This window comes from Barbus barbus (assembly GCF_936440315.1).
Source record: "Barbus barbus genome assembly, chromosome: 24".
Lineage (NCBI taxonomy): Eukaryota > Metazoa > Chordata > Actinopteri > Cypriniformes > Cyprinidae > Barbus > Barbus barbus.
The window spans coordinates 1624280-1637500 of NC_136752.1; the positions used below are offsets into that span (position 1 = coordinate 1624280).

The window sequence follows — 13221 nt, forward strand, 5'->3', positions numbered from 1 at the left end:
GCCGCATTCCCCAGGTCAAGCCACTTTTGAACCAGAAACAGCGGCAGAAGCGCCTGACCTGGGCTACAGAGAAGCAGCACTGGACTGTTGCTCAGTGGTCCAAAGTACTTTTTTCGGATGAAAGCAAATTTTGCATGTCATTCGGAAATCAAGGTGCCAGAGTCTGGAGGAAGACTGGGGAGAGGGAAATGCCAAAATGCCTGAAGTCCAGTGTCAAGTACCCACAGTCAGTGATGCTGGTGTTGGTCCACTGTGTTTTATCAAGGGCAGGGTCAATGCAGCTAGCTATCAGGAGATTTTGGAGCACTTCATGCTTCCATCTGCTGAAAAGCTTTATGGAGATGAAGATTTCATTTTTCAGCACGACCTGGCACCTGCTCACAGTGCCAAAACCACTGGTAAATGGTTTACTGACCATGGTATTACTGTGCTCAATTGGCCTGCCAACTCTCCTGACCTGAACCCCATAGAGAATCTGTGGGATATTGTGAAGAGAAAGTTGAGAGACGCAAGACCCAACACTCTGGATGAGCTTAAGGCCGCTATCGAAGCATCCTGGGCCTCCATAACACCTCAGCAGTGCCACAGGCTGATTGCCTCCATGCCACGCTGCATTGAAGCAGTCATTTCTGCAAAAGGATTCCCGACCAAGTATTGAGTGCATAACTGAACATAATTATTTGAAGGTTGACTTTTCTTTTTTTTTGTATTAAAAACACTTTTCTTTTATTAGTCGGATGAAATATGCTAATTTTTTGAGATAGGAATTTTGGGTTTTCATGAGCTGTATGCCAAAATCATCAATATTAAAACAATAAAAGGCTTGAACTACTTCAGTTGTGTTGTAATGAATCTAAAATATATGAAAGTCTAATGTTTATCAGTACATTACAGAAAATAATGAACTTTATCACAATATGCTAATTTCTTTAAAAGGACCTGTATAATATATATTAACAGTATTAATGTCAATTGTTCATTTTTTTTAATGGTATTGTGTGATTTATAACACGATGTATTCACATTTGATCAGATTGTATATTTTTTTGGGAAGAGCTGCTCTGTGGTACTTTCGAGCCTTCAATCAGTGATTTATTAACAGTTCAGAAAAAAACGTTTCAAATGAAACCATAAAAATTAGGTAGAGAATGGACCATATTGAGTCCTCTGCACAATCTGACTCTGCTGCAGTTGGAATTGAACTACTGGTTCGTCTGGCCAGAGGAGAACTGGCCCCCGACTGAGTCTGGTTTCTCCCAAGGTTTTTCTCCGTTCTGTCACAGAGGGGAGTTTTGGTTCCTTGCCACTGTCGCCTCTGGCTTCCTCAGTTGGGGACACTTGATTTCCAGCGATATCGTCGACCTGATTGCACAGATACTATTTAAACTAAACTGAGCTGGACGATGACATCACTGAATTCAATAATGAAATGCCTTTAACTGAAAATTGAATGTTTAATCTAGTCATTTTACATTATTGACAATATTTTCCTATTTTGATATCGGAAAGTTGCTTTGACACAATCTGTATTGTTAAAAGTGCTATATAAATAAAGACAACTTGACTTGATCATATACATTCAGAATGACTGTAACAGCAGCTATGAAAGTAAAAACAATGGCTGTTGTATCTCAGAGCATTATGGGATCAGACAGATCCATCTGTGCTGAGAGAGTTCAGAGACGCTCTATCGATCTGCTACCTTCATGACGCACGAGACCTTCAGGGTGACTGATTGGCCAAACAATACGTGATCCTGAAACATCGCTGTCCCAGTCCCCGACATCACTCTACAGTTTGAACTGAAAATATTCCTCCCATGTCTCAGGAAAAACTTCTGGGCCAAACTGCTTCCAGTTTTTACATGGACTGGCATCTCTGATTTCACTAGGAGGAAGAGCTCTGTGTGCTGTGTCACTGGAAGCATTTGTGTATTTTGGGTATAACGAAGCACTGTTTTGGAGAGATTGTCAACAGATTTTAAGAAGAAAGAAAACATCAAGAGGCGAATCATATGAACTGTTCAAAGGAGTCATTATAAGCAACATGACCATTTTACTTCTGTTCAGACGTTTGGGGTCAGGAGGATTTCATAATGTTTCTGAAAGAAGCGTGCTCTGCTCACCAATACCTCATTATTTCATCAAAAATACAGTAAAAATGTGACAATCACATTTGTGACATTTCAAACAGCTGTTTTCTATATAATTATATACTGTAAAATGTAATTGATTACTGTAATCAAAGCTGAATTTTTAGCATCATTACTCCAGTCTTCAGTGTCACATGATCTTCAGAAATCACTTTAATATCTGACCCTGCAGCACAAAAGCAGTCATGAGTAACACAGGTCTATTTGTAGCAATAGACAACAATACATTGTATGGATCAAAATTATACATTTCTCTATTATGACAAAAATCATTAGGATATTAAGATCATGCTCCATGAAGATATTTTGTAAATTTCTTACCGTAAATATATCAAAAATAAATTTTATTTTATAGTAATATGCATTGCTAAGAACTTCATTTGGACAATATTTAGATTTTTTTGCACCCTCAGATTCCAGATTTTCAGATAGTTGTATCTCAGCCAAATATTGTCTGAATATTAACCTAACAAACCATACATCAGTGGAGAGATTATTTATTCAGCTTTCAGTTGATGTATAAATCAGTTGATGTTTTGTGGTCCAAATATGCTGATTTGCTGCTCAAGAAACATATCTGATTATTATCAATGTTGGAAACAGTTGTTAGTTGAAAACTGTGATACATTTAATTTTTCAGGTTTCGCAGATGAATAGAAAGTTCTGTAACACATTATTTTAAGGTGTCATAATACAGAGTAATTACCTAATAAAGTACTTAGTAGTAATCGTTGTACTTACATGAAATAAAATGTATCAGATCAGATTTCATCAGAAGTTTTAAAAACTTGTCCTCAGTGAATTATTTGGCATCTGAATTCCTGAGTTTTATCCATGCAATCATTCTTCTATAGACACCTTCTAAATAATTACCAAATAGGGCTTAAGAACCTCAATCTCATTTCTGCCTGTGACGGCTTCACCTTGAATGAACCTCTCGATCTCGTGTCAGAACTGCAGAGCCTCGGAGTGCTGTGATTTCCTTCACGCTCAGCAGACGGCAGGCAATATGCTTATTTCAGAGGACGAGAGAAAAATAGTCAAACGTAAAGTCGGAGGCGTTGCAAATGTAGCTAGCTGCAAGAAAAACCCTGCCAGCATGATTCTGAGATACAAGACTGATCTACAGTATGAGAACAATCTCAACCTCCATCATTAACACAGGCCCGCTGAGAGAATGAATCACTCGCTCTCATCTCCTCCTTTATTTTTAAGAGTAAAAAAAGTGACAGATGGGAAACGAAATGATAAACGATGACATATAGTACTGTTTACATGAATGGCGTCGGCATCGATACGGCCGAACTCAAGAAAGATCAGGACAGGGTGCATAAAAAGACACATTTTGGTGAAAATACACATCTGTGAATGAAAGGAAACTGAAAGGGCATGTTCTTCAGTAATATAACAAGGTGTGATTTCTCTAAGGCCACTGTGGCTGCTTATCTGAAGCATTATAGACATCAAACCAGCTCATATACATTTGAATTCCCCCAAAAATCATACAATAAGCTTACCTCAGGCCGGCCTCGTGTCAGTATGAGCTAATGTGTGTGTGTGTGTGAGATGCTCTGCTGGTTTGCACGTCAGTGAAGGTCTGTGTGTGTGTGTGTGATTTACTTTGAGATGGTTGTGTGTGTCCACGAGCTTCAGTGTGGAGCCAAGTCCAGCTCCTGTTGGATCTTAGCTCGAATGTTTTCCTGTGCTAACAGTGTCTTTATGGCCTCTACCTGCGTCCGTCTGCGCTCTCTTTCCTGATCATTCTGCTCTGAGCAAACGCACACCCTACGGCATAAACAACACACACACAGATCAAACAGCGTGTTCAGAGTTCATAAGCAGTTCTGATGGCTCTGGTTTGGATCGGGCTTCAGGCCTGCAGTTCATGAGCAGTCAAACTGAGCAGTTCGCTGGGATTGTCAGATGTGAAGATGACAAAGCAACACTGACAGACTCGAACGCCTCCGGACACTACAGCAGCGTTCTCTGAAGGATCCGTCACAAATAAAGTCAAAGGTTTCACTTTATTTTGATGCTCCCTTTAACACATTCCGTTGACTGTAAGTAACGCTGCACCTACATATCTATTAAGTCTCACTAGAGTGTTAGTAGAGTATCAGTAGACTGGTAGGGTTAGGGTTAGAATAAGTTGACGTACTTGCAAAGTTACTTACAGTCAGTAGAGTGTCTGTTGGGAGACCATCACAATAAAGAGTTATCAGACATTAATCAAACAGTCTACTAATACTCTACTGAGAGTAAGTTGACATGTAGGTGCAAAATGCTCAAAAGGGACCATCAAATTAAAGTGTTGCCATGTAAAACAGACAGGAGTGATGCAGGACGGGGGAAAGGCAGAAAGTAAAGTAGAGTTTGAGTGCTGCGTGTGTCCAGAGATCCGGCCTGATCTTGGCTTCGCTCGTGCTCCACAAGCCTTCTCTTCAGCTCAAACGCTCTCGGCTGCGCTCTGATGCCGCTGGCAGGTGGAGGCGTTTGCGGCTCTCCGCCGGTCGGCTCGGGGAACGGCTCAGGGCTTGTGCTTTCATTTGGTGGTGTTGAGTTTGCTGTTGGTCCCCGGCGGAGCCTCGTCTCTCGGCGCGGCGCCGTTCTGCTGGGTTTCCTCCATGTACTGCTGCATGGCCCGCAACACGGCATCCTCCACCAGCCGCTTACTCAGACTCACTAACTCCTCATCGTCTGGCGCTGGGGCCTTCTTAACACCTGCACACACACACACACACACACACATGAAGATCACACATGTCTGCCTCAGGTTACAGGTGTGAATGAGGACCGTCACAATTACAGCTAAAGCTCTTTTTCAGCCTTCAGATATTTTGTTCATCATTAGATTGATATAAACAGGAATATCAACAGGAATAATGCAGGGATGCACAGATATTGACTTCAGTAATTATTCAGCTGATAACCGACAAATACATGATTAAAAGTTTGGAAAAATAAAGATTTTTTAATGTTTTTGAAAGACATCTCTTCTCTGCAAGGCTGCATTTATTTGATCAAAAATACCATAAAAACAGTAAAAATGTGAAATATTAATACAATTTAAATATCTGTTTTCTATGTGAATATGTGTTAAACTGTAATGTATTTCTGTGATCAAAGCTGTATTTTCAGCATCATTACTGCAGTCTTCAGTGTCACATGATCTTCAGAAATCATTATAATATACTGATTTACTGCTCAACAAACATTTCTGATTATTATCAATGTTGAACACAGTTGTGCTGCACAATATTTTTTTGGAAACCATGATGCATTTTATTTATATTATTATTTATACAGCATTTATTTGAAATAGAAATCTTTTGTAACATTATAAATGTCATTACTGTCACTTTTGATCAATTCAATGCATCCTTGATGGACAAAAGTATTAATTTCTTAAAAAAAAAAAAAAATGTATATATATATATATATACTGATATATAATTGTCATATTGTTTAGTACTTTTGTTTTAAATTTGACAGTAAAATAATTTACTGTAATTTTGACAATATCGTAAATATATACCATTTTTTTTGTTAGACTGGATCAACAATCTAGACTTGTACTTGTCTAATTTAATGCTTAATTCAGGGAGCAAAATATAGTACTTCTGTAACCTGGCACAGAAAAATAACTAATTTTTGACTAAAATAGACACAATAAGCTGTGAAACTCTCTGCTTCCAGCATATCAGCCCAATCAGAGAAGTTAAAATACTGATTTGATATATTGTGCATCCCTCAAACAATGGATAAGACGACAGTATTGACTACTGCACACACAGTGAGGTGAATCTGTGTCTATAGTCCCTCAGTAGTAGGGTAGTGAGGGGTTGAAGTACACTACACAGAGACATGAAGGGAGGAACACGTACTTGTCCGTGTGGCACGCGGCCTGCTTTGCACAAGATCTGCAAGATAAACAACATATTTAGCAACCTGAAGTGATTTCCTCTCAATCTGAGCATCATAAACCATCAGAATCACACAGATGGTGTGATGAAGCAGGACGAGACGCGTCTGATTCTCCGTCATGAGCGCATGCTTCAGTCTCAATCGCATCAGATCAGCTGATTAGCGGTCTCCAGATCATGTTCTGTAGATTTCTCCACAATTACGACGGCTTTGATTCTACAGCTCCACCAGCATAACAATAATGACATTGCTTGATTAATTATTTCCCTTGATACTGTAATTGTGATTATTAAATGTTGAAAATGCACAATCAATGCCTTATTTCGCCACATCTTCTCCTGGGTGATTAGAATAAGAGCAGCGGTAGTTCCTGACACTCATTTAAAGCCTGATTCTCCACGGTCACCTCATCACTCACTGCTCAACTAGAGCAAAAACACGTTATAAACACAATCCACAGATACACCAGAAGCAAGCAGCGCAGCAGTCAACACTTCACGATGAACTGCATCATCATCTCGATTACTTGCTTGTTTAATTGTGCAGCTTTATTTGATTCCATAATTGATTTGATGCTCATATCAGTAGACTGTGAACTGTGAGCCTTGTTTACCACAACACAATAACTGACTGGTGTTAATTGAATCATCCATCAAATCACAGGCCAAAACACAACTACAGCCTCTCCAGTGTCTCTGCTATTGTAGCCTGAAACAGATTCTGGCTGCATTAAACTCTTGCTTTTTGATGTTTGAAATCTTTCAGAGTCACATTAAAACACTGGGATGCTTTCATAACATTGATCTGCTTGAGCATCAGAAAGCCTTTGAGACACACTTAAAATACATAAAAAAACTGAGAAGCAACACATCAGCTGATGCATATATTTACAACATCCAATCAATCAATTCATGCTTTAAATCACTTCTTGCTCTATGTTTGACACATTGATCATCTACAGTCCAGATCTCACATCTCTCACATTTCCTAACAATACAGCAAAAAACTCTTTCTTAATCACTGAGACAATGAATTGACCTTACGACAGATAAATGACTGGCAGGCCAAACAGCCAATCAAATCACTGCACTGAGAAGCCTTGTTGTCCATCAAGCTTTACTGACCTGGTGGATGCATGCTGTACAAACCTCTTTTTTATGGAAAACTCCTTTAACAGTGGTGAAAAGGTGTTGTTATAACACATGTAAGTCAAGATATCCAGAGTGGCTAGTTAATGGAGATTCATTCATTCTGCTCCCAAAATCAGCCAGGAATCTTGAAAAATGCAAGCGCTGGATCAGACTTGCACTGACCTTTGTTCATTTTACACTTCTGTGATTCTGTGATGTTTTCTGCTTTAAATAAAACAACTGCAAATAAAGTGTGTGAGTTTTCATTAACACTAGATCTAGATATGATTTGAAAAACAGAAGCAGGCTAAATGGACTCCGGTGTGAATCTCCGGTTTCAACATCTCTGATCAGTAATAAATAATGTGACTTACAAGCTAAGTTTATGACATTGGTGAGGGTTTCTCACTTGAAGTGTGCCTGATTTCTCATCTTCTACTGTTACAGTGTTTTAGTGTTTCAACATAACATAATACAAAAGCTTGTGATTCCTGATTTTTGTTCAGTGACAAATTGTTATAAATTACTGCCGCTACCAGCTAAAACACAAGTCCATAATCTATAATAATGCTTCCTCCAGTGAAAAAGTGCATCTCCTGTTGTATCTCACATCAAAATCCAGCCACATATTAGTTTAGATCTGTTTTGTCTTGTAAACGCTGCTTGATCTGCAGATTTCTCTCCTGATTCAGACCAGAACACTTTTTCACTGGAGGAAGTGTTATTATGGATTATGGATATTTTAGTTAAAAACATCTTAATGATTGATTTGTTTCTTCTCCAGATGTTAACTGATGGACTGGAGTGGTGTGGATTATTGTGATGTTTTTATCAGCTGTTTGGACTCTCATTCTGACGGCACCCATTCACTGCAGAGCATCCATTGCTGAGACACTGATGCGGAGACACATTTCTACAAACCTGATGAAGAAACACTCATCTGCATCTGGGAAGACCTGAGGTGATGAGGACATTTTCATTTTTGGGTGAACTACTCCTTTAAGTAACCACTGATGTAAGGTCAGTTCAAAGATATATTCTCTAAAAAAAAATATCCCGAAGCAGCTCCTCAAGTAAGTTTTATGCTGTTTTTGCTCTTTAATCACTGGTTCAGACACTGATTTGTGAGTGTGTAGAATGCATGTCTGTGTTTCTCTGAGGGCATTTCCTCAGGAAGCCTCATCTCCTGTCTCTCTCCTGTGGGTCTGAGGTCAGGATCTGTGCTGGAGAGATCAGTGTCATCAGCCGTCTCACCTCTAGTGGTTCCCATCGAGGAACAATGTGCATTTAGGATGGTCTGTTTGTCTTCCACCCACTTTAGAAAGCAAAGCGCCAGCTGCTATTTCAAGAACTCAATTCCAGGGAAACGGTGCTGGTGCGTGGCCACTAAGTCTCTCAGTAACAGCCCACAATGCCACTGCCTGAGAGCCAATGATGCCAAAACTGTTACTACATAACCTGCCCACAAATAAGCATGCCCTATCATTGCCTTTGCTTTTCACATCTTACATTTTTAATGTCCAAATTTGTTTAATTCATCATTATACCATTATGAGCTGCTTATAATGCTCATATAAGTTAAGTGTATAACCAATCAACCTTTTTTTTGTCAGTGTAGTTTTATGGTTTACATGGTTCACAGCAGCAGTTTTAAGGCACCAGTGCAGAACTGTTTTTGGTTCTCCAGTGCAACTGTGACATGTTTCCAGAATGGCCACTGCCTAAATGGGGTAAAAATGCAAATTTTTACAGCCATCTAATGCACTGGAGTCCATTTGGTTGTCAATTAGCCCCATCTATTGTACTGGAGTGAAGCTGGTTTTCATTCAGTTTGAAAATATTATCTTGCTCCTGGTGTGAACAGGCCTTTCATCCACAATTTGTCTCGCTCTTGGTGTCCAAGATCTAAATGAACAATTCTCAACCATATTCAACTTGAATTGACAATTGTCAGTATTTGCCATTTTTTAATTATCAACATTGGCCAATTACGTTTCTGTTTGGTCAATAAGTGCTGGAAGACATTTATTTTGACAGCACTGAGATAGTCACACAGACAAACAGCACAGACACACAGGAGCTCCCATTCTTATTACTTCACTGCCTGTGTTTAACAGTTCTGGTTAATAAATTACGAGACAGAAATGTAGGGGTCATATGATGCGATTTCTTGTTTTCCTTTTCTTTAGTGTGTTATGTAGCTGTTTGTGCATGTTTACTATCAGCAGAGCTACAAAGCTCAAAGTCTCCCACAAAAGATTTATTCTGTCTAAAAGAGAAGGCTGATCCAGACCGGGCTAAAACCCCTCATTCAAACACACCCCACATGTCTACGTCACGATGCGGAAATATTTGCGTAATGCCGCCCAAATGTTGTGGCAAAGAAAGAAGGCATGGTTTCAGTCACAGCAGTAGTGTTGATGCCGCGTGTCAGCTGTGTGTTTCTGTCAGAAAGCAAAAGCACTTTCTTTGGCCTTCCCAAAGTAGATGCAATTAGGAATCATTGTTAAGATTTGTTTACAACAGAACAGCACAACACAAATGTTCGAATTTGTCCATTTTATGGACGACAGTTTCGTGAACCTAGGAGAGTACAAGGCTGGCTGTTCAAAGGCTATTTCTTTAAAATAAGGGTCAATTCTGACTTTGCTCTGACAATCTGGTGCTTCTGGATCAGTGACTGTAAGTATGTTTTGTTATTAGTTCAAGTATTTGCTATTGGCTGTTCATATGCAGAGTTTTGCACAGTGTAGAGTAGGGCTGAGCGATTAATTCCATTTGTGATAATATCGCGATATTAAAAAACGCAATTTTCAACCGCAGAGGCTGCGATTACACTGTAACGTGACACGCGAGAGCTGTTTGACTTGAAGATCGATCGGTGTATGATATCAAAGTACGGCGAGAGACAGCATAAGGAGACGTCCGCTCTCTCATAGCTCTCGCAGTATTTGATGACACACAGCGATCGGTCTCGCTGCGCTGCTTCAAGTCCAACACATCTAAGCAGTCTTCAGAGGAAGCATCATGTTAGCACACTATGTTGACAAGTCTGCAGTTTGCGGTCTTACATATCATGCAGAATTGACGCGGTACATGTAAATGATATCCTGTGTTGTATTTTCCTGTCAAAATAACGGAGTTCCTTTGGAATTCTTCAGCTTTTAAGAACTGCTGGGTTTTCTGGTAGTGGGCGGGACTAATGCGCAAACGGCAATCTCATTGGCTGGCGCTCAGCTATTATCCTCCCCGTTCTGATTTCAGCGAATCAGTTTGAGCGAACGCAGACAACCTGATTAATATTCATGAACCCAGCAGCTCAGTAATCCTTAGTGTGTTTTATATTGTTCTTATTAGTTGTAGAATTCATAGTAGTTTTATCTTATCAGTATTATTTGTAGCCCCCCCCCCCTTTTTAATAGAAACACTAAATGACAAACAATAACCAGACCTAAGTTCAGTCAACGTGACAAATATGCATTCATACATGGTTATTCTAATTACTAAAGTTCTATCATAATTTAATGCTAAATTATCATAATATCATATAATGTTTTACTGACTGATGCTAAATGAGATATTTATAAACTAAAACAAATTACAAGCCAATGGAGATTCTATTGCCAAGGTGTCTATAGAGGGTTGATCATATTTACAATAATCAACTGAATTTGATCGGTGTCTCTCACATTGTCCCACAGAAACATTAAAATAGTGTAGATTAGTGTACAATGTTTTATAATAATTATTGATTCTATTTAGTGACCATTTAATTCATTTAACATATTTAATATTGGGGGCATCCAAGTTATTTGACACATTTGAACATTTAAAAAAAAAAAGTAACAATAGTAACTTTCCCTGGTCATTAGTTTCTTTTATAATGATGTAACTCAGTTACTGTTTGTGAGAAGTAACTAGTAATATAACTAATTACTTTTTTAAAGTAATGTGCCCAACACTGCATACTATACAATGATTTATTACTTGTTTTTGTTGAATAATACAGAATATAAAAAGCTTTAAATAAATAATTGCATATTAAAGCGCAATCGCAATATTGGTAAAAAAAAATTAAAATTCGCAATTAGATTATTTTCCAAAATCGTTCAGCCCTAGTGTAGAGTAAAGCGTTGTGTGTGTGTGTGTGTATGTGTGTGTATGTGTGTGTGAGAGAGATAGGGTCACATCACAGTAGAGTCAGCTGTCTTAACCACGGCTTGTGTGCACACACATATGAGCTTTATCTCTGTGTCTGTCACGCTACTCTGTTCCCCTCTCAGGCTTGACCTGATGGTAAAACTAAGGACATTATTAACTGTCTTTATATTTACTTTGAAAGCTGAAGCTTGTGATTATGGAAAGGGGCGTTACATTTCTGACACGTGCTTGTGGTGTTCGGCCAATCACAATGCACTGGGTCAGTTGGCCAATCAGAGCAGGCTGTGCTTGTCAGAAGGAGGGGCTTTGTAGTTTGAGAGAGGCGGGGCTAGAGGAACTACAATAATGTACAGTATTTGAAAAATAATGTTTTTTTTTTACATTAAAGTCAACATATTCTGTTACACCAAATACACAAAATAGTGATCTTTAAAATAGCATCATATGACCCCTTTAAACAAAAAAACTAAGTGGTAAATGAAAACTTTGAAATGAAAACAGGTTTATTTTTCAACTTACAAAGTTCAAATTATTTGACAAAAATGATTGTCATTTCTGTGACTCCAAATGTAATATAAGGTGCTGTTTACATGACACTGCTCTCAACTAAAAACGGAAAACGTTTTGTGTGCTCTGGCTGTTGGCGAGCCTGAAAACAAACTTTTGAAAATGGATTTCAAAGTGCCAGTTTTTGTAAATTACACATTAATTGTGTCTGCGTAAACTACTAAACATGCTAATTTGTAAAAATGGTGACGTCACGTCCATGCATATTACATGTTTAGTCAATATGCATACATGAGTTTCTGTACAAAGTGACATCGCCAGCTACTGGCCTGGCATGAATAGTACAGCCTAGCCGTTTTCACAGAACAGTGTGAATAGGGTTCATTTCCTACAAAGTTTTTGTTTGTACGCAAAACTTTTTCATTTTTAGTCCACCGCTGTCGTGCAAACACATCATCTTTCTATCGGTCATCGTCCACCCAGCTCTCTCAGATATCAGCACTGCCCATCATAAAATCCCTCTCGGCCAACTGCTACTTCTGACTGAAGCACTGTTGTTTGTTTGTGTGAACAAGCCTTCAATCAGTAAACAGATCTTTGTTAGTGATTCATAATGCTTTTTAGTTTAGTCTACGATCTGAAAGTTTGGCAAATCAGCCTTAGCTCGAATAAGATTCATAAAAAATGTGAATCATACACAGTCGTGTCCAGCATTAATTTTGGTGTGCCGCTGAGTGCTCTGTGAGTTTGGGAGCTCTTATCTGTGTGCGCTGTATCTCTGGAGAACCACACAAGGTAATCAAATCTGAACTTACACACAGACACGCACACTCGTGTACTTTCTGAGCGCAAGCCTGGCGTTTCTGCTCTGATACATCACCACACTTCAGTTAATCTCAACAAACAGAAGACACACACAGCAGAAGAGAAAGTCATCAGCCTCTGTTCATCTACTGAGACGTCTTTAAGAGACCAGCATCTAACGCTGTTCCTCAGGTGGGGAGTGTGTGTTTGTGTTCCTCATCTCCAGGACATCAGACAGCGGCATGTGAATGTGCAGAGGGCCATGCTGTGTATGTGTGTGTCACTGTCTATTATTTATATGCATCCCACTGCTTTAACGAAAAGCTCCGACTCGGAGAGCATCACACACACACACATGCTGAGCTCTCGCTGTGACCCCGTTAGCCTCATAAACACACTGTATTCCTGAGCCCCATGAGCTCTTCACATGCATACAGCGTGCTGCTCTCCCGAGCGTGACTTACTGCTCCTCACTATCATGTGAGCTCTAAGTAGGGCACGAGCTTTAGTGCGCACCATGTGCTGCGTCTGCACTCCCATCCG

At 39.3% G+C, this 13221-nt stretch overlaps 1 protein-coding gene across 3 annotated transcripts in view; it reads right to left on the reverse strand.

Moving 5' to 3' along the window:
* Positions 1–3335: 3335 nt before the first annotated feature.
* LOC306844071 (A-kinase anchor protein 7-like) overlaps positions 3336–13221 on the reverse strand; it is a 45907-nt gene continuing 36021 nt past the window's right edge. For 2 of the 3 annotated variants that reach the window (XM_079375943.1, XM_079375944.1), the window contains exon 7: positions 3344–4873. In XM_079375943.1, the coding sequence (XP_079232069.1) occupies positions 4695–4873 (179 nt within the window). In that variant the 3' untranslated portion in view covers positions 3344–4694. Of the gene's footprint in view, positions 4874–6036; positions 6073–13221 lie in introns of all 3 variants that reach the window. The other variant, XM_079375942.1, reaches the window with a different exon arrangement.